Genomic DNA, 22,904 nt, shown 5'->3' with positions numbered 1-22,904 from the left:
TCTAGCAGATTCCAGAACAGTGGTTTCATAAATGCCTTTGCCAAGAGCTCTGCTCTGGGCAGAACCAGGTTGAACTAAGCCACATGCTGAAACATAATGCTAAGTTAAGTCTTAAGTTAAGTCTTCACTGCCTTGGACTCAGCTCCAAGGGTCAGCATTTCATTTCTAAAAACGGTTGGGTGGCTTCGGTCAAACAAAATTCCAATAAATAATTAACTTTAGAAGTTCCTCTGTTCAAACTATAGCTTTTAAATCTTAGCTAGATCAGCATCCTATATGTAAATTTTATAGGCTTAGCTCTCCTAAGTTTTCCCTCTAATTATACCATAATATTGGCTACGAAACAAAATTCCAGACTCAACACTTAATCTGAGCATTTAAAAAAATAAAAGGATTTTAACTTGTGATGAATACAGGTAACTGTTCCCTATATTTATTTCTTCATAACATATAAAAGTAGATTTTATTTGAAATCAGAAGCAAATGGCACAAAATTCTTTGTTTCTTAATGCAAACAATTTTCATTCCCATAAATTGAAAAATAAAAGGATGGATTCGATGACAATAGTTGCCTTTTGTTGTCCATGTCCATGTTATGCCAGGCATAACATATTTTCATTTTTCAAACATTTTTTCTAATGTTCATCATAATGGTTTAAAGTAGATGACATTGTCCCCATTTTACAGCTGAGGAAATTGAGGCTCAGAGCAGTTAAATTATCTGTGTGAAACCAGACAGCAGTAAGTGGCAGAGGTAAGAATCAAAATGATCCTCCCTTGGTTCTTTAAGTTTCAAAATCTAAGGCCACACAGCAATGAATATAGAATAAACTGCATGAATTTGTATGTTTATGTGATTTCTTTTTTACATCTCTGTAATCAGCAGCTAACCCTGCCTTGATTCCAAGCTCACTATAGGAAACTATGATAGACACTTATTTCACTTCATATCCTCAGGACCTCAAGCAGTGATCAAAGGAGAATGAATGTAGGAGGGAGAGAAATGGAATGGGGAAGGAGGACAATGAAAAGCAGAAATACAATATAAGGAGGGCTTACTAAGTGCCAGGCACCATCCTAAATGACATATGTGAATATTTATTCATTTAATCCTTACAACCATGCTTATATGGCAGATACTACTGTTACTGCTTTACCCACAGGCAATTGAAGTGTGGAGTTAAAAAAAAAAAAATACGGTTTGTAGTACACGACAGAGCCAAGGCTGGAATTCAGGAGGTTTGGCTCCCAAGCCTACAGTATTAAGCACCATGTCACACTCCCTCCCATCTCTGGGTCTGCAGAATGAAAGTAGCACTTGCCACAGGGTATACACAGCTCCATCCTCAGGCCTTTGTGAGTACTGGAAGTTTGGACTGGCCAAAGTCAACACTGACACACATATAAAAATAGGCTAAACTCTGTTCTTTCTTTATTCAAAGTTATAGTCTTCTGAGCTACTTATTTTAAACTAATCTTGCATGATGTGCGTTAGCTTGGTTGTTTCTAACTCTTCTTCTTATGAACTCCCATGCCTAGGATTTATGTGTGCAATAGTTCCGTGGCCCCACCAGAGTGAAACAGGGGTTGACTGAAAAGAGGGGCAAGACACATAAGGAAAGGGACACCTGGATGGTTCAGTTAGTTTAAGCATCTGCCTTTGGCTCAGGTCATGATCTCAGGGTCCTGGGACTGAGCCCCACATCAGGCTCTCTGCTCAGCAGGGAATCTGCTTCTCCCCCGCCCTCTGTGCTTGCTCACTTGCCCTTGCTCTCACTCTTCTTTCCAAATAAATAAAATCTTAAAAAAAAAAAAAAAAAAAAGGCAGACAGGTAAGGAAGAATGTTTTCGGGGCATGGTGAGCTGAGTCTGGATCCAAACTTAGATTTCATAACAAGGTTTCTAGGAAGAGGCGATGGGCCTACCACTCTGATTAGAGAGAATACAATAAATCCAGGACAAGTGGTACCCACGTAGAAAAGGTGCAAGGCCATGTGGTCGATGGGAGGAAGCAAGGAGCATCTATATCTGAGTCAAGCCTGACCAACAGGCTGGTGCAACTAAGAGATTGGCTGTTGATTCCTGGAAATAGATCACAACAGACAAGACAGAAGGAACCAAAGTAGAAGCCCAATCCAGCATCCCTGATGGCCACAAGGTCAAGAAGAATGGGACAGGGCGGGCAACAGGGATGTTTTGACCAGATCCAGCTGGTGGTAAAGAAAGCTTAGGGGTTAAGGCAGAAGCCTGAGGGCCAGGTCTAAAAGATGAATTCTAGTCACTAAGAGGGTGATTACTCTTTGGCCCTACCTGCTGTAGAGAAGACGCAACTTATACATTGTCTGTCTTTGACTTAGATTGGTATAAAGATTGGGTGGTAGTGAGCCTTCAGGTGAGGTGATCAAAGCATCAAACTCCAAAACTGGGGAAGGCAGAGGAAACAAAGCAGTGACTGGTATGGGGGTGCATAATGTGTCTATATTTATGAGACTACTTAGTTTAATCAAGCACAAGAACGTAATAACATTAATATACGCACATATACAAACACATTAATCTGTATCTGTGTATCTGTGTATGTATACCACAAAACTCAAGGGAAAAGGGAAAATGATAAGGAACCCTGAGGATAAGATTCTCTAGCAGGACTCCATGTCTTCAGCCCTCCGGTTTACCTGCTCCTACTCTTTTGTCGAAGAGCCATGTGTTTCTGTGCCACTTGTCTCTGCCCCATATTTTTCTCTCAACCCTATATTCAACACAGTGAGCATGAATATTAATCAGGTAATTTCTGGTAATTAGTTTCCTCAGCACAGTGTTCACTTTCTTTTGGTTTTGATGGGTCAATAAAATGCCAAATTATGCTGGTCATAATATAAATGACCCTGCCAAGAGGAATCAATCCAGAAAAACCTGTTGTTACCATGAAATGGCAGGCCGTTTTTTGAAAAGTTTAGCACATGCTAGAAGAGCACTGGTTGACTGGCTGACTTCCAAGGTCAATGGTGAAAAGCCACCAAAAATAGCACAAGCATAATTGTTGTAAAAAATTCCAATAATGAGAAAGCTTATTTGGAAAGCTTATTTGGGCTGTCTCAGCATTGAAACAGTATATGGAAATTGATCACAAGTTTAGCTTTAATTTTTAAGATCATTCTCTCTCTCTTCTTGCTCTTTTTCTTCTCATTTTATGCATAAAAATGCAACCAGGCTGAACTAAAGCAAATTGGTTTAATTCCCTGGAGGGAGCATGAACAAATTTTCCCAGCAACTTTCTACCAGAGGCACTTGTGTATGGGTATGTGGATGGAATGTGGAAGCAATCAGCTACGTAAACCAATAATCAAATGAAACGTTCAAAGTGCCCTACAACAGCATGAACATCACCGACAAAACACTGGACACAGAAGAGAAGGAAAATGGCCCCCGAAAAGAAAGTAAAAAAAAAAAAGAAAAAAGTAAACATGTAGGTGGGATGTGGGGCAGGGAGTAGAGGTATTATAGAAGGAAGAATAATATCGAGGGGAAATTAATTCCCTTTTAAAGGCAAATCTGTCACAGGAGCACTAGCAGGAGGTCTCTTCGATGGGATAGAAGGAAGGAGTAGAGACTACATTCAGTAACTTCATCAAATTGAAATTTTAGCAGTTTACCTAAATTGCCCAACCATTACACACTTACAACGGCATCTGGATGTGCCCACTTTGAGCCTGTTCTAAAATAACAGGTAAACAGAACATGATAAGTAAGAAACATTAGGGGTTCTTTCCTCATTTATGGCTGAGATTCCTATAAAAACACTGGTCCTGCAAGGATCCCAAAAGGGTAGTATGTTCCCGGGTTCATCAAACACTTGTTCAACAAATGCTGAACACTTTTTGTAGCCCTTGACAGAAGTTATTTTGACAGATTGCAAAGAGCACCCAAGCCGGACTCAGAAGCTAGCATGTCTTTTATTCTATACTGTGACTGGCTCCAGGGTAGGCCCTGCCATCCTCATAACTGTATGACATAAGCAATACTAGTGTTTCCCTTTAAGATGGTTTCCATAAGCCCAGGGATGTTGCTTCTGCCCACAACTTGGACTGGAGGAGGCCAGCAGACTTTCCACGTAGGACCTTCCATGCCACAGAGCTCATTCAGCCCGCATAGCCAGTGAACACCATGTCCTGACTCTCTTTACTATATTCTCTCCAAACGATCTTCCTAAAAAATCTAACCAAGGGCATAGGAGGGAAGAGCTGACCCTCAGACTAGCCCACCTCCAATTCTTTTTTTTTTTTTTTTAATTTTTTTATTTATTTATGATAGGCACACAGTGAGAGAGAGAGGCAGAGACACAGGCAGAGGGAGAAGCAGGCTCCATGCACCGGGAGCCCAACGTGGGATGCGATCCCGGGTCTCCAGGATCGCGCCCTGGGCCAAAGGCAGGCACCAAACCGCTGCGCCACCCAGGGATCCCCGCACCTCCAATTCTCATCATATCTCTGCACCTTCTCCTGCTCAGCTGCAGAGCCGAGTGACCACAGTTCCTTGTATGACATCCAGGACCCTGCCTCTGGCCTGACTGCCTTTTCAGGTTTGCCTGCCACTGCACACTCTGCCTTAGGTTCTGAGCATACCTGATTCTCCGTCTCCTCCTGCAGACAAACGTAGGACTCGGCCCTTTGTCTTTGCTTTCACCGTTACCCCATCTCCCATTCCTGCATTTATTTATTTATTTTTCCTATTCCTGCATTTAAAAAATTATTTATACATTTACTTTTTCACTTATACTCATGATTATAATCACTATTGAAAAAAATGGTTCACTTAAATGACATGAAGACCACTCAGACCTCCAGAGACATGATACATATTACATTATTACATACATATCCAGAGACATATGATAATATTAAGAACTTCAACTAGTTCTTAATTTAGACACATAAAGCTACTATAGCATACAGATACTAAGGTAAGAGTAAATGTAAATGTCACCATCTGTTTTGCTTGTCCAAGTTTCTTATCATGATGTCACTTTCTCATTTCTGTTTCTCCCTCTCTCTTCAGGTAGAAATCAAGTTTTGAAAAAATATAGATATTATTTCACTCTTCATTTTCATTTAAGCACTATGTATTTACACGATGAAGGAATCTGATTTATAACACAATGATAATCCTGAACTGAATTAAGAATTGTTCCAGTGTCCCTAGGCATGTGCAGAAGGACTTAGAGAAATCTTACCACACACACACACACACACACACGTCACTAACGCACTAGTAAGATTATAAAAACATGTGTCATCTCTCTCATCCACTGTTCTCAGCCCATCAGGAGAATCCCTCAGAGTTTCTTCTCATACTTGAAAACACACTCTGAGCTCCTGGTGGCCCTGGATCTCTTGGGGGACAGGGCTGGCTTCCCTGGTGGCCCAGCCAGTGATTACCTGCACAGGAGTAGCGATCTTGGTAGAAGCCATCCCCACAGGTAGACACACACTGGCCGTGCCGCATCAGCAGAGGAGGCTGGCAGGATGAGCACTCCAGCCCACTGGTACACGTGAAGCACTGAGGCTGGCAGGCTGGCTCCAGGCAAGGGTGGGAAAAAGAAAAAAAGGGCAGCTCTCATTAGCTCAGAGACATCACCTCGGTGCCCATTCTCATGTAGCCCAATTCTGAGGCTCTGGAGATACAGAGAACAACTTTACCAGCCTTCATTATATGGCATATATTTCATGCCAGACTCCACATGAAGGGCTCTATATGTATGAATACATTTAATCTTCACAACAACCCTTTGGGCCGATATTATTAACCCCAATTTTTCACACGAGGAACAAACTCCCAGAGGTGAAGTAACTTGTCAGAGGTCCCATGAACCTGGCATCTGAACCCAGGAAGTTTAGCTCTTGACTCTACTCTTCTTATCCAATAGCCCCCCAGTGTCTTTTGCTTTCAATCATTTTCCTAAGAATATCCCTTGTCTTTTTTCTTCCACAACCCACGGCAGAGGTATAAATGACTTTTAAAAAGGCTAAAGATCAGGCATCAGAAGAGAAAGTAGGGAGAAGTAAATAATTACAAAAATAATAAAAGCAGTTAATCTTTATTGAAGCTTGACAATATCCTAGAAACCACTCTAGACACTTCATGTATATTAACACACTTAATCCTCATAAGAACCCTCTAAGGAAGGTACTAGAAATTTCACTCCATTCTACAGGTAAGAATACTGAGGGACAAAGAGGTTAAATATTCACAGCTGTGGTATAAACCAACACACTCTTTTTTTTTTTAATTTCTTTTTTTTTTTTTTAATTTATTTATGATAGTCAGAGAGAGAGAGAGAGAGAGAGAGGCAGAGACATAGGCAGAGGGAGAAGCAGGCTCTATGCACCGGGAGCCCGACGTGGGATTCGATCCCAGGTCTCCAGGATCGCGCCCTGGGCCAAAGGCAGGCGCCAAACCGCTGCGCCACCCAGGGATCCCACCAACACACTCTTCAATGGAAAATTAGCAGCCTGAGTCTGAGATAAGGGAAAAAGTAGTGATGATCTGGCCTCAAACAAACCAAATTCTGCCAGATAAGATCTCCTTCTCAGATGCATAAGAACTCTAAAAATTGAAGTGAACCCATTCTGGATCCCCCAATAAACCACAGGAGAAAAGCTCTACTACCAATGTGATGTTATCACAGTATTACCAGTGTGATGTTGAGCAAGGCAGTCGATTTCTCTGGCCCACAAGTTCCCCAATTACAAAAAGAGAAAGTTCTAATGAGGGATCTCAAATGTACATGTCAATTCTAAAGTTCTATCTTGGATTAACTGAGTGTTGTAATAAATGACACCAAGAATCCCAGCAATATTACTATCTTTGAAAGTCTTCAAAAAATTAAAAATCCAATCACAACCTCCACATCATCTAGCTTTCAGTAAACATCAAAACACCTGTGAAATGTTAGAAGAAAGAGACCTGCAGGTAGACAAGCCAAGTAATGTATGGATGATGTTAATACCTTCTAATGGTTTTTGGAAGTTGTGCATTTCCTGCATACATGGACCCCCCCCTCCTTGACAGTAGTGAGCCTCAGTCCACCTCTGGACTGTCTGCCCAGAACCATACCTAAACAGAGAGCACCAGCTTGGTAAAATCCCAGACCACAGCTGTGCACACACTGTCCATTCTGCAGCAGCTTTGTGGGGTCCTGGCAGAGGTCACAGTGCTCTGGAGATTGAGAGCAGGTCAAGCAGTCTGGGTGGCAATGAACTACAATCAAGGACAAAGAAGAGGAGAATTTAGTAAAGGCCACAGGATTCCTGTTACATTCTTCCAGAAAAGAATCTACAGAGTATATGGAACTCTATAGAATATGAAGAACAGAAAACTCTGAAACTTAGGTATGAAAAAGGCCGCCAAACAGCAAAAGTGATTTCAATGCAAGCTTTCAAAGAACATCTCCTGTCTGAAATATTATTACTGTCTCTGGTAGCTACAAATGGAAAACACTAAAAACATGACTGGATGGCCCTATTAATACTTCTGCCTGCTGGAATGACTCTACAAAAAGGAATTACCAGCTTTGTAATATAGGATTTAAATGAATTCAATAATTTATGATTTCTTAGACATTCTTCTTAAGCTTTGGCATGCATAGAAAGTTAAGACAAAATACAATTTCAACAAGGTTATTGGCTCAAAAAAAGCTTTCTTCTTTTTCTCCAAATTTCATTCCCAGCATTTGGGATTATCATTGAATTCAGTGGCAACTGTCAGCAAAGGACTTCTTAAAGGTTTTGAAGTTTTTAAGGACCTGATTTTCAAGGTATAGTACATTATAATATACTAAATATTTGTTTTGGAAAGCACAGAGAGCCACTTTGGTGAAGGTAACATAATTAAAACATAAAGTTGCTTTGCTTTTCCCATGATAAACTCTTCACATAAACACTGTGATCGGCCAACATAAGTTGAGTGCAACAAAGCAGCTGCCAATATGAAAAATTGTGACCCACAGATGAAAACAATTAATTATGAAATACGAATGGAAGAAAATGCCACTTTTCTAAGAGAGACTAAACTTATATATGCAAATTACTGCACAGCCAGAGCAATGCCAGTACTTGCCAACAATTATTAACTGGAACTAACTCAACCCCAGGTGATTTGAAAGCAGAGTTGCAGAACAAGTAGATAAAATTTTCTTTTGGAAGAAATCAATGAGTCTTTTAACTTCAAAAACCGATTTGAGAACTCCAAAAGAAACCATCTGTTTAATAGCTCACCTTATAAAAAGTGGACACCTGTAACAAACTTTCAGCAATTATTCTTATATCTTCAATAATGGACCAGTCCTAACACATGTATTTGCCTTTACAAGTTTTCAAACTTTATGTTATTTGATATCCATAACAATTTTTCAAGGTAGATAAGGTATATTTTATCAACGAGGCAATTAAGATTTAGAGAGGGTCAATGACTTGCCCAAGATCACATACCCATAATCTGCTGAGTTTGGCAAATATATGGGCAAAGATTAAGTAACACATTTGTTAGAAAAATCAGCAAGAAAAAAACAAACAAACAAACCTAGTAGGTTTGTAGTAGAAAAAGAAAGAAAGAAAGAAAAAGGTCTCTCAGAATTTTTTGGCAGTAAAAATATCTCAGTAGAAATAAATCAGACATGGACCCACCTGATGTGCAATCTGGACAGCATTGTCCCTTCACCACCTGGGCTAGTGTGGCCACTGGACACGGTGGACAAGAGGGCTCATAGCAAGTTACCTGAGAGCCCCGGCACTCACACACCTTGCAAGGGCCATCCTCCCACTTCTCCCCCTCCTACATGAAACAGTAAAGAATGATGTTATCGGAATTGCAAAAATTCAGAAGACAGTTTGCAGGTGGAGAACTTAGAATTTCCATAAGGGACAAAATGAAGGTCCTGCTCAGTATCATACAAACCTAACTCTAAAACAGGACAGTAGTCAATGATACTATTTCTCCTTCTTTGTATATAATTGATTTATTTTAATGTATAACCCAGGCAGAAAGAAAAACTAGGAAAGCATTCTGGGGCTCCCAGAATAAGCAAGAAGCATATAACACTTGTTTCTCAGCCTATCTCACCAAAAAAAAAAACACCAGAGGGGATTACTATGTGCCTAGTGATTAGAAGGTACATTACATACAATCTTTACAATAACAGTGGGAAGCTGGTTAAAGCCCTGAATTTCCTCATAATTACTCCAGTAAGAGTAACAGTAGAGTTATTATATTCTTAAAATGAAAGCTCTTGTATGACATCTTTTAGTGGGCTATAGATGTGCCATGGGCTTTCTCAGGCTAAAATATTCTTTTCAGCCAAGCAAATTATGGTAATAAACATTAGTACTTTGATGGAGAATTCAAAGTGAACTATAAAGAGCAATTCCTTTTTGCTCACTATCCCACTCACCCTGGAGATAGGAAAGAGATGAAGGCTCCTATCAGAATGTTTTGGGGCGATGAGGAGGTAAAATGGGAGGATATTAGATCATATTATAATATAAATACTTGATAAAATGTTTACCAAGCCAACTGATGTTGAATATTCCAAAGAATTAATGTGGTTATAGTTAGTAAAAATTAATGACAATGTTAGAAAAATCAAGAATATTATCTGAGAAGGCAGAAGGGCTTTTCTTCCATTTCAAGGCAGACTGGATTCCCAGGCCCCTGACTCTATAGGCTCCAGAATTATGAGCTTGCTTGTATGAACAAAAGTGCTTACATTTTCCCTTAGAAAGGGACCATATAGAGTGGTCCTGCAAAAAAGCTTGAAGGAATGAACACTCAGCTTTGTTTTGGGAAACTAACACTCCCAAACCCCAAAAGCTCCCAATGCTTTGAGGAATATGAAATTGCACTGGTGGTTAAACTGAATTTTCTAGGCCAGAAAAAAAATCAGAAGAAGAAAAATATCACAAAAAAAGGGGGAAAGATACATGTGGGAGCCCGTACTTAGAGAAGTATTAGTTATTAACTCTGGGGAAAACATTGGGTAAAGAAAGGGGCAAAAGTTCAATGAGTCAAATCTAGAGTTAAAAATCTATACTTACTGGAATACGTTTAACTTCACTTGCATTTGAGGACATCTAGGAACAACAACAAAAAATGCATTTATTATACCACTAAAAGCTGGTTTATTTATGCCATTAGGCTGATCTATTTATTTTTTCATTTAATACTTATCCATTTTATCCAAATAACATGCAACTTCATTCACTTCTTATGAATAGAAAAAAAATCTATATATGTCAAAAAAACAAGAAAAGTATATGATATAAGGTGAAGACAACATGCCTCGGAATAGATTTTTTTAATTCTTATTCTTACTTTGTGCTTAAGCCATTGGCTTCAATTTGCTTCCACATGAAGAACTTCATAGGCAAGAGGTCTAAGCCTGGCAAACTCTTCAGTCTTATATGGTACCACAGCATTATGGGGGTTTAGACTCATTTAACACAACTTGCTTTTTTTTTTTTTTTTTTAATTCCACCTGGGTTAATTTACCTTAAAAACAGGTAGGAAAATTGATAGTATGATTGAGAAATTAGAAATTCAATTATTTATAGGCAGCCTTTAATCTCCTAAATGCTTAGGAAATAAAAATGACTAAGCTGTAAACCACTTAGGAAACAATGTCAATAGCATAATAATAACAATGGTGCCATTTTTTTTTAGCTTCTTTTTTTATTTCTAAATATGCCAGGCACTGTTCTAAGTGCTTTACAGGTGTTATTCTCTCAATAGCCTCATAAAGTAAATACAATTGTTATAACCTTTGTCACAGATGAGGATTAAGTAACTTGTCCAAGGTTATACTCAGTATGTGGCAAAGTAGATATTTGAATTTAGGAGCCCGTACTGGTAATCCTACACAGTACTCTCTCCCCAGCATATACAGGTTTGACAGAGGCAATTTTCCCAAATCACGAAGAAACAGCACATAGGAATCAAAGGACTTAATCCCAATTCTTATCATCCTATTCTGCTTGGTCAATGAAGCAGTTGTCTTTGTGGTCAACTGGCCTATTTTTTAAAACACAATTTATCCACATTCCAAAACCCCATGTGGAAAATATGGGTTATATAAATAGAGCAAATTTGAAGAAATTAAGATAAATGTTTTTTCCATTGGGTATATAATTTTTTAAAGTATAGATTGGGGAATAAAACCTTCACAAATGAAAATTTTACCCCACATCCAATCCCTCAACATCCTTTCAATTCTACCTGAGGCAGTGATGGTGTTTTGGTCTAGGGAGGAGGTGATACAGAGTGATCAGGATCAATTCTACCTGCAACATAATCCTGATCACTCTTTATTACCTCCTCCAGAGACCAAAACACCATCACTGCCTCTGGGCTATTGCTATAAACCTTCCAACCAGACCAGCTACTTCCAGTCCTGCCCCCTCTCATCTCCTGCCTGCAGAGCAGCGGAAGTGAACCTTTCACAGGTAAGCCAGATCAGAGCACTGGGGCTCAAAGCTCTCCCAGCCCCTGTGTGTGCCAAGGCAAAAACACAACACATATACCACAGTGTCCAGGCTACCTGGTGGACCTCCTCGCCAAATCCTTTCCCCCTCATTCACTTGGTTCCAGCCGTGTTCATTTTGTTTCTCAAACACACCAAGCACACCTCTACTTCAGTCTTTCTCATTTGCCAGCCCCTCTTCCTAGTACATTTTCTCTCCACGGATATCCATGTGGCTTGCTCCCTCACTTCCTTTGGGTTTTGCTAAAATTTCTCTGCACAAAAGACATCCCTAGCCACCTTATGTAGAAAAAGCACCTTTGTCCCTCAGTCCCTCAGCTCCTCCCTAGCTGCTCTATTCCCCCGGGCAGTACTTGTCACCACCTGGTGTGGGCAGGCTTATGTTTGTCCTCTGTGTCCCCACACTAGAGCGGAAGCTCACAAGACCAGGGACTCTGTCTGCTACTTGCTTCTGTGTCTCTAGTACCCGGCACATAGTAGGTACACAATCACACTTGTTGAACACGTGAATGGTTAAAAGATATGGGAAGGTAATGGCCCCTCATTAAACTAGTTTTGAACTATTATTTAATTTTTAACAGTCTCTGGTTATTAGCCTGCTACTCACAAATTCTGTATTTTCTTCATAAACACAGTACCCATTCTTTGAAATGCATTCAGGGCAGCATTTTCCATCTAAGTGAATTAATTCTTCACCCTGTAGAAGTAAGGATTGCAGAGGCACATTATCAAATTACCATCTCTAGGTAGCACTACTAAAATTGCAAAAACAGCTGGATTCCCTGACTAGAATGAAAAACCTTAGCCCACCCTTTGCTTGGGCCCACTGCTTATTCCCTCTCTCCCTGTCAGCTTCCCATGGACAATCTAGGCCATACAGCTCACCCCCCCAAGTGGTTTTTCATTCCAGCTCTTGTGATACTTGTGCACAGATCCCTCCATCGATTCCAACTCATGACCAGAAGCTCACACAAATAAGAATGGCCAAGATTGTTAATTGTTGTAATCTTGGAAAGAAAGGTACAAGTTTCAGAAAAGGATCAGGCTATCTTAAATATACAACATCTGAACTTGTGATTTGGTGTCATTAACAGTGTTCAAATCAAACCAACAGTTTTCCTTGAATACAAAATCAGATACATCCCTTTATGCACAGATATAGTTTCAGGCATAAATTAAACAGCAGAAAACCAATTTTTATTCAATATTCTGAAACTGTTATCCAACTCACATAATCACTATTTTTTAAATTAATTATAAGAAGAAGGAAAAAGGTCACACTTAGATGGTAGATGCTTAACTTTCAAAGTCTTATTTTAACTTCCCGATATTAATAATTTCATTTTTATTTCTATTATAAAATAACAAATGCTTACTATCAAAATTAAATAATTATAAATTCTGAAGCCTACCTCCCAAGAAATCTGCTGTGGAAGATACAATCTCTGTTTACAATTTTTCATATGCACATACTAACATCTAATAGATCTATAGGATAACGAGTGTTCCTTAAACACTTTCCACTTTCTAAAGCACTTTCCATTTCTAAAGAATGGTTATGTTTCTTTAAATCAAGACATTATCCAATTTTAGGTCTACATTATGTTTAAATTGCAGAAACCATGTTAGGTAAAAATTGAATAATGTAAAATTGTGCAACAGAATAATCACAGTGATATTTTGTTTAAAAACACTTGCACTAAAAATATATAAAATAAAAGCATCAGTTGTCTTGGATTGTAGCATGATGGGTGGATTTTTAAAGTCTACTTTTCTTGCGAATCAATTTTCTAAAATGAGTATGTATTATTTTAACGGAGGGAAATATAAACTTTTAAAAGAAATACAAAATTACATGATTGAAACTTTTTTTATTGCAACTTTTTACAATGTCTAAAAACTGATTTCAAGAAGACAGAAGTTGTGTATAGATCACTGTCCATCAAAATGTCACGCCAATCAGAGGCCAGTGGAAAGCAGTGGATGCTATAGAGAGAGGGTGTATTTACATATAAATTGTTTTGCAGAAACATGACAAATCAGCTGGTAATATAGACCTAACCCAGAGACAGTGAAATCTGCTTTCAAAGCATATAGGGGGTTTATATGCATGTAATCTAAGTTGCTTAAAACAATGTTTTAAAATGAGACAGAGTCCGTGTATTTCCATTAAAAGCAAAATGTGTGGATGCTCCTTGAATGCCCGCTATAGTACATAGAGACAAAACTGAAAATGGAGCCTGCATCATCCCAGGAAGGCAAGGAGGGTGGCTGCTCTGAGGCTTCAAACACTACTATAAATAAACAGCAAGCCTTGCTGCAGGGGAACAAGGATTCAGTTTTGGTGAGGTAGGGAGTTGTAAATAGATATGCTATTTATAGAAGAAGCCTGGATGCTCCAAACTGCGTCAGTTCACTGTGGTGGGGAACCTGTTCCAATTAGCATTTGATTTTTGCTTTGAGAAAAACTGTTTTGCCGAACAAAACTAATTCTTTTCTTTCTAAGAGGATTCTGCTGCCATAGGCCAGATGCAATTGCTAACCCCTCCCCACTGAATCACACTAACACCCCATCATCATAGCAAAGATGGTGTGATTCCACTAGCTTGACCATTGGAAAAGGAAACACTCTTATGAAGGAATCTTCCTCCACTGGAGAAGGGAAAGGCACCTCACACTTCTGGTGTGTCCACCCTCTTCCATGCATTTTACTAAAAGCTTCGGTCCTACCCCCCTCATCAGCACCATTCTATGCCTAATACATGAATGCAAGGTCCTTTAAAAAAAAAAAAAAAAAAAAGTAGGGATCCCTGGGTGGCGCAGCGGTTTGGCGCCTGCCTTTGGCCCAGGGCACGATCCTGGAGACCCGGGATCGAATCCCATGTCAGGCTCCCGGTGCATGGAGCCTGCTTCTCCCTCTGCCTATGTCTCTGCCTCTCTCTCTCTCTGTGACTATCATAAAAAAAAATAATTTGACTTCTCCATCTGAATTCATGTTCAAAGTTAACATAAAATACAGAAAAAAATGAAAATCTTCATACTGTGCTATTTCACTATTGATGTATTTATGTTTCAATATCTAGGGAATTGGTTGGACACATCAAAAACAAAGGCCATGCCATTTTCTCCTTTTTTAACAAAGAAAAAATTATGTGCTGATTTCCATGCTACTCAGAACATTGTGGTTGATAAACAATGGGACCATTATTATAATGGTGAACCTGCACGGTTCTGTCTTTTCTAGAAGTTTATTTTTCTGCATCTTTGTGGATATACATATATTTAGACTTAACCTACCCTTGGGATGCCTGGGTGGCTCAGCGGTTGAACGTCTGCCTTTGGCTCAGGTCTTGATCCCAGGGTCCTGGGATCAAGTCCCGCATCAGGCTCCCCACAGGGAGCCTTCTTCTCCCTCTCCCTATGTCTCTGCCTCTTTCTGTGTCTCTCATGAATAAATAAATAAACTTAAAAAAAAAAAACAACAACAATAACAACTCAATCTACCCTTGGTATCCGGGATTAGGAATCAAATGGCCTTGATATCCTAGGAAAGGGAGAAAGTGGGGTAGAACTGAATAAAAATATCAACAGCACACTTGTAGGGCTCCCCTTGGCAGATGGTCATTTTCTCCAGATGCTCCTAATGCATTTCATTCCTATTTCCATCACTGTTGATGCCACTGCATATTGCGATTTCTGTTGATGTATCTGACTTCCTCTCAAAGCCTGGGAACTCTTGAGATTAGGATGTGTCTTATTCATCTTTTTATCTCCAAGCTAAGCAGAAGTTAGGAAGTTCATACTCCAGGCGTTCACTGAGCTATTTACAGAAGTATGGCACAGAAAGAAGAAGGCTAAGGGATATTTTTGGTAAGAGTCAATTTTGGTTAAAATTTCACTTCGGCAGTGTTTAATGACTTCAACAACACTTGGAAACACAGATGTTACCTGGAAGACATTAGGTTAGTTAACTAAAGACATGGAGGAATGGGCTAAAGACATTAGAACTCCTCAGTTCATAACAGAGGCTGGGGTGGGAGTGGGAAGCAGGCAGGGATGTGGGGTGATTGGACGGGAACCCGGCCCCCTCCACTTCCCTCAGCAGTTGCCCCCAACTTTTCCTAAAAGCAGAGAAGACCTGGCACACAGGGCCACAGGCAGGCGTCAGGGAGGACAGCAGGCACTTGGAAATGCATTAGCGTTGGGGACCACGGGGCAAATCATTTTCTGTGAGTGAGACTCTTTGCTCAGACCTAACTGAAAGTAGGTGGCCGAGGGATCCACCCTGCCAGAATCACCTCTCCCACATTTTCCATAAAGCCTAGGCTATTATTTGGCAAACTAAGACCTTAGAAGATAAACCAGCATCCTCCAGGCAGTCTGGCAAGGCCAGGAAGCCCAGCCTCAGCCTGAGAAAGGGAAAAGAAAAAAGGGCCCTGACTGGGGTTTTTCTCATCTTTGTCCAACACTTGTGACTCCCCAGACATAAAGGAGGAAAAGAAATGAAAAGACATGTGCAGGAAATAAATCTGCACAAAGCAAGACCCTCTTTACCTAAATACGTGTCAGCTCTGTCAAGACTCAGAAGTAGGAGGCAAAATGAAAAATCACCCTGTCTTTGACAGCCATGTTTGAAAGGTTGTTCCTCCTCAGGCTTGGTGCTAAGAGAGCTGAGATGTGGGGGTGAAGAACTAGAAAGAAAAATGCCTTCACAGACATTCACTGCTTCAGATTTTCTGAGTTTCCCTCATCTACTCAAGTCCATAACCCTGCGGGAAATTGGTGGGGCGGACGGGAGTGGTGAGGGAGAAGGAGACAACTTTCAAAGCAATTTGTTTTGCAATGGGTCAAAATGGAGTTCAAAGAGGAAAAAAAAAGGCAATTTCCCTACAATATACATCTATAGTCCAAACAGAGGCTGCTTTGTTAGAAGCTTCTAGAAATTCTGCAGAAAGCAGAAGTCAACAGAGGTCAACCGAGTTAATTATTTAAGAGGCTCCCCTCCCCTCTCTTTAAAACAAAAACATTTTATTTTTTTTCCCTGATTCACAGAAGCAACCTGCAGGTGCTGGCTCTCCTTTCTGCTAAATGCTGCCAGTAGGGCCTGCAACAGAGCTGGGCCATGGGAGCACCTGCGGACCTCTGTTTCACAACCACAGCAAGCCGGGCAGGCCGTCAGCCATGACGTCCAGCTGCGCTGACTGATAGGCTAATGTCCCATAGCATGTCCTTCCCTTTCATGTCTCTGGCGCAGGGCTTCCAATCCGACCAGATGCATGGAGAACTAAAAGCTCCAGGGGGCTGTTCCAAGTCAATCTGAACAAACAGTGGCATTTATTTTAAACCACAGAATCTTTGTGCTAGAAGGCTCTGTGAAATGTGAGTGGTCAACCTGGTTGTCGCCTCTGCTGCCAAAAAGTAAGGAATAGGTGAGGGACCTCCTTTCCCATTGAAGAGAACTGTTACAGTCCAAGTGGAAATGCTGTCGCTTCTTACCTGGGCACACTCCACTTTGGCACACTCCCCAGTCTGGCAGGTCACTTGGCCACGGTCACACATGCAGAACTCACAGGCTGAACCCTTCCACATTTCATCCTGGTACCGCACAATCCCATTGTGCGAGCAGCTTCCTGCAGGAGACACACATTCCTCACAGCATTCCCCATGCCGATGAGCCCTTCTCTGACCCTGAAGAAACAAAGATGGCATGTAAAGGGAAGTTCTCAGGAGAGTTTGAAAACATTGAGCCAATGAGGCAGAAGGACATAAAGTGCCAACACTGTATGCTGCTCCTTTCCCTGCCTGCCCAAATTAACCCAGCTGAGGCAAGTTCCCCTGTACCTTAGCCCTTCTTCCTAGAAAGCAGATCTTTCATATCTTTTTCTAATATTTCCTTTTTTTAAAAAAAGATTTATTTATTTGACAGAGTGAGCGTGAGGGCACAACCAGGTGGAGCAGCAGAGGGAGATGGAGAATCAGGCTCCCTGCTAAGCAGGGAGTCTGATGTGGAGCTCGATCCTAGGACCCTGGAATCATGACCTGAGCTGAAAGCAGATGCTTAAACTAAGCCACCCAGGTGCCCCTAATATTTCTGAATGTCATAAAACTTTTGATTCCCTCAAAAGACACAACGGACTTAGAAATGCATTTCTTAAATGACCCAGAATAAAGCTTTGAAAACCAAGCCATGCTGTCTCAAATACCTTTTCACATCTTAGCGGAGGGCAGGCCTGTCTGTGGCACCTGACCTCACCCTGGTCACATATACACGTGGTACAGGCATTTTCAGTCCACTGCTCACCATGCTGAATAAAGAAGGGACAAAGTGGAAAATCAAGTGTCACATACATCAAATAGAAACACAGGCACATAAGACACACAATTTTTTATTACAGTTTTTAACTGAGCCACATTGAATGTACTCCTGAGAAATGTTAACAGTTAGGCAGTAACAGCAACTAAGAAAAAGTCAATAAATGTCCAAAGGGAGCTTTGCATTCGTTTTTATTCAACTGTATTCATTCCACAGATGTGCTGAGGGTCTGCTCTCTGCCAGGCACAAAGGGTCCCTGGAACATCATGATTAATAAGAAGACCCTGTTTCCTGCCTAATCAGTGCTCATTCTTTAGCTCTTTAGCCCTTCTTCTTTGGCAGGAGACCCAGCTCCTACAGCCACGTTCCCAGCTCCTCTTACAAATAGGCAACGGCATTGTCCCAGTCCTAACTGAGGAGACCTCAGGGGAAGTTTGCTAGAACAGTGGAGGTCAAAGAAAAGACTCTTCTCCCCCATAAAAGAAGAAAAGCCAACCCTTTTCCCCACCATCCTTTAGTAATGGTTGTGTGTGCATGAGCTAGTCTTGAGGTAGCCACCTTGGGGACACGAGGGAACAAGATGCAAAGCCAATGCCAACAAGCTGCAAATGGCAAGACGGAAAGATGGGAAAAAGATCCTTAGATCCTTGAAGACATCATTAAGACCTGAGTTGATCAACCCTGTAACCACCCTACCTCTGGACTTCTTGTTATATGAGATTAAAAAAATGTTTTCATTTTAACCACTTTTAGAGGAGTATTTCTGTTACTTGCAACCAAAACTATCACAATAGATATAAAGGCTATCTCTTCCAGTAGAAATTAATCTGGCACACATTGTATTGGACAACACAGATCTAGTACATACAAAAGTCCTTTCCCAATTAGTTATGTTCATTCGTGACATTCATTCCTTATTACCCAATTCCAGATTCTCTACTGAGAGTCATAATTCCAATTCCTATTTAGTCTTCTTTAGAGTGGCTGGCAAGCAAGGGAAGTAGTTGGGTGTATTTTTTGTACGTTCTTTGCTTTTGAATAATGTGACCTTTTTTTTTTGCCTCAGCTGGGTGTAGTCCTGAGACAGAACATTCATTCATTCATTCAATTTGTTGAACACATTTTTCATTTGCCACCTATTATGTGTTAGGCACAGTTATCTAGACTGTTCCAATAGTACTTTCAAGTATGCAGGTTCCACCACCATTAACTTCTCCCCTCCCTTCCCTCAGTCCCCTCTCACCCCCATGCCTCCCCCCACAGTGTAAGGCAGAGGGAAGCTGTCTCTGGATATGAACCAAACAGAGAGACATTCCCAGGGCCTCCAGCCTAAGTGTAAACTGAATAGTAACCAGGATAGTCCTTTTTTTTCCTTCGAGACGTGTAAACAGTAAGTTCAACAAGGTTCGTGAACCAGGTGCGGCCTGCCAGCACATTCCTTTATATTTCTAATCCCCTTCAATTTAATTTTTTCATAAAGCCTCGCCACAAAGAGAAGAAAAAAAGCTGTTTATATACTGAGTTACTAATCTTGGCAAAGACTCAGACAAGAGGGTGGGGAAATATGGTGGTTGGAAGGGCAGAGGGCATATGTGTGAGACATCTGTCAAAACATCTGCAGGGGGTACATCACAGGTTACCTCATACACTTGGCCAGATGCAGAGCAGGATTGGGAAGAGCACTGTGGGCAACATTTTCCAGGAACTCGGACTATAGCTTCATCCTTACGTCCAAAAAAGGAACAATCCAATAAAAGGAGACATTAATAAAACCCACAACAGCAGGAAAATTTCATTCATAGCCAATTCAATCATGTGCTTCAAGCATCCATAAATAGCAATTTCCTCTCATTTAGCATTTATTAGTCATCCAGTGCTTTGATAAGAATTAGCACTTCCAAAGTCAGTGTGCCTCTTAAGAGGTCTGCACACTCAAGTCCTATCCTCTTCTAAGAGCAAACGAAAGCACAAATAATAACAAAAAGAGGGATGCCTGGGTGGCTCAGTGGTTAAAACGTCTGCCTGCAGTTCAGGGCATGATCCTGGAGTCCCGGCATCGAGTCCCACATCAGGCTCCCTGCAGGGAGCCTGCTTCTCCCTCTGCCTGTGTCTCTGCCTCTCTCTCTCTCTCTCTCTCTCAGGGATAAATAAATAAAATATATTTTTTAAAAATAATAGTAAGAATAGTACTTAGTGTTTGCCAGCCACTATTTTATTTATTTATTTATTTTTAAAGATTTATTTCTTTATGATAGACACACACAGAGAGAGAGAGAGAGAGAGGCAGAGACACAGGAGGAGGGAGAAGCAGGCTCCATGCCGGGAGCCCGACGTGGGACTCGATCCCGGGACTCCAGGATCGTGCCCTGGGCCAAAGGCAGGCGCTAAACCGCTGAGCCACCCAGGGATCCCCGCCAGCCACTATTTTAATGCTTTACATGGCCCTATGAAGTACATGTTCTTATCCTTGCTTTACACACAAGAAAAGTAAAGACCAGAGAGGTTTTGTGACTTGGACAAGGTCACACAGCTGACCTGACAATGACAAATGGTTGGAAGGAAACTGTAGGGCACCAGCCATACCAATACTTAAGAACACTTAAACTCTTGTTGAGTTACTGCTAAACTCGGAATGAAGGTATTTCTCTCTTGATAACCTACTTCACTATTCTTGTGCATCTTTATGTGAATGCACATTTACATATATGCATTAGGGGGTTCCTTAACATGAAAAAAAATCGTATTCCTAGGTATTTGGGAATATGGACAAAGTGGGTGACAGAGACTAAATGCCCAAAGAACCCCCATGCCCTCTCTCTACTTCTCCCCTCTACCACTCCCGCTCCCAGAATATCAGACCCTTTGTCTCTGCTACCCTGTAAATAACTTTCACAGCAACTGTCCCCTCATTAATGCCAAAGAGTCAGCTTCTCACTTTGACTTATCATTATACCCTTTTGAATGGCAAGAGGGTAGACAAATTAAAGGCAGAGCAAGGAGGGTTATAATAAGTTTTAAGGACTAAGAAGTGGTTTATTTTACATAGAAGACACCTCCTGAACAATTACCTTCACTTTCTCTTACAAGAAGCAGAAAACCGCTGAGCCACCCAGGCGTCCCAGGAAAGGTATTTAAAGAGAAAATATCCCAGGATATAGGAGAACTACCTAAGCGGGAAGACCTCACCGGGCTGGTGCTTCATAAACGAGACTAGAGATATCAATAAGAAGATGAACAGCAAAGTGGGTCAGAAAAATGGGAAAGACTATTTAACAGTGCATTTTGTTGCTGTCATATATTTGAACCATATCATTCTGGGCTATGTAGATTTTGCTCTTCCAAACGTATAGTCTACACAGGGGCCAGTCAACTATGGACCATGCGCCAAATCCAGCCTACCACCTGTTTCCATAAACTTTTACTGCAATGCAGCCACATCCACTCATTTACGTAATATCTGTGGCTGTTTTTGTGCTATAATGGCAGAGTTGAGTAGTTCTTTCAACTGAACAGCACACAAAGCTGAAAATATTCACTATCTTGCTCTTTACAGAAAAAGTTTGCCAACTCCAGGTCTAACATGGCACCCTTAGTAAACTCAGGAATTTAAAAATATATATATATGATTAATGTTATTACAATTTAGGGTAGAACTACCATTAAGGATATACTTAATTATGGTTTTTCATGTTCCTTAAATAAAAATATTTATGATAAAAATTTAATGGTGTATTATAGCTAACAGCTCTTGACAGAATATGCTCCCACTATGATACCTCTACAGGTATAGAAAGAGATTAAAATTTCACCACCAAAAAGTAACACAGCCAACCTCTACCACTGCTAAGAGGAAGTCCCATTGAACATAAGACATTCTATGACCTTTCTTTGCTGTGTAAACCTAAATAGATATAAAAAACATCATTCTGTCTAATTCTCTGCCTTTCTATATCCAACACAACCCAGATTCATCCCTCTGGTGTGTGGTCACTATCTTTTGAGGTGGTCAGAGTACCAGCCCTCACCTTCCTCAATATCTTTCTTTCTACACCTAATCAGAGCCCATAATGTAAAAATGGAAAAAAGAGTGGGAAGTATGTATGTTGGAGGAGGTAGAGGGAGTGATAAAAAGTTGGGGGATAGGATGGTGCCTCAAGTGATAAAGCACATGGTCACCTAGAGAGAAGGAGAGAGTCTTCGCAGAGGTACAAACTGGAGATTAGTTTTTGTTTCATGTGCTCAGAACGTAAGAGGGTTGGGCTATGGAGGTAAGGAAAAGATCCAATCTCAGTACAATAGAGCTACACTAACTGAAAATCCACCAGCCCCTCGGACAAAGAGATATGCACATTTCTTAGCATTTGGCTACAGATCCAAAAAGGGGAGTTAGCCAACGGTAGGAGATTTACCCTTGCAGCTTTCAAACAGTGGGTATGGACAGATTTCTCTTGATCAAGGATGAGTAAACAGAAGGAAAGGAACTTGGGAAAAACCCTGAAGAGCCAGCAAAACTAAAAATGTTCTAAAGATTCAGAGAAAGGCAAATTTCTGAATGCTACATACTATAGTAACTAAAAGAAAATATTCAAAAGCTATTTTGCAACTTCAGTAAGATGCACGAAGATGCAGTCTTTATTAAATAGAAGCAAGAAGCAATAAAAAAGAATAAGTATTAGGATAAAAAACCTAGATGAACCAAAGAGAAGAAAAATAAGGAAGATTTAAAAGAAATTCAAAGTGAAATAGTCAAAATCAATACTAGAAGTTGTAAATACAAACTCAAGAAGCTCTCTCCATATGAAGAGGAAAGAAACAAAATGATGAGAGAGAACATGATTGATAATGAGGGAGAAAGAGAGGGGAGTAATCTAAGAATCATAAGTATTGCTGGAGAAATGAGAATAATTGGAATGAATATGATTAAATTAAAGCCATAACTGAAGAAAGCATTTTAAAACCTGGAATATAGACTGAAAGGGCTTGACCATATTCTAGGTAATAAGGGTGAAAAGACACCTCACCTAGAAATGTCCTGAAAAATGTTTCATTTTTAAAGATAAG

At 40.5% G+C, this 22,904-nt stretch overlaps 1 protein-coding gene across 1 annotated transcript in view; it reads right to left on the bottom strand.

Moving 5' to 3' along the window:
- Window positions 1–22,904, bottom strand: part of FRAS1 (Fraser extracellular matrix complex subunit 1) — a 434,524-nt gene that overhangs the window by 237,041 nt on the left and 174,579 nt on the right. Inside the window, exons 7-14 of the mRNA XM_049104909.1 lie at window positions 19,484–19,567; window positions 17,734–17,835; window positions 17,027–17,218; window positions 12,138–12,227; window positions 10,089–10,124; window positions 8,682–8,829; window positions 7,114–7,257; window positions 5,436–5,570 (exon numbers count right to left, since the gene is read on the bottom strand). Coding sequence (XP_048960866.1) covers window positions 5,436–5,570; window positions 7,114–7,257; window positions 8,682–8,829; window positions 10,089–10,124; window positions 12,138–12,227; window positions 17,027–17,218; window positions 17,734–17,835; window positions 19,484–19,567 — 931 coding nt within the window. The remainder of the gene's footprint in view (window positions 1–5,435; window positions 5,571–7,113; window positions 7,258–8,681; window positions 8,830–10,088; window positions 10,125–12,137; window positions 12,228–17,026; window positions 17,219–17,733; window positions 17,836–19,483; window positions 19,568–22,904) is intronic.

Source organism: Canis lupus, chromosome 32 (assembly GCF_003254725.2).
Source record: "Canis lupus dingo isolate Sandy chromosome 32, ASM325472v2, whole genome shotgun sequence".
Classification (NCBI taxonomy): domain Eukaryota; kingdom Metazoa; phylum Chordata; class Mammalia; order Carnivora; family Canidae; genus Canis; species Canis lupus.
This window is presented reverse-complemented; position numbering and strand designations above follow the sequence as displayed.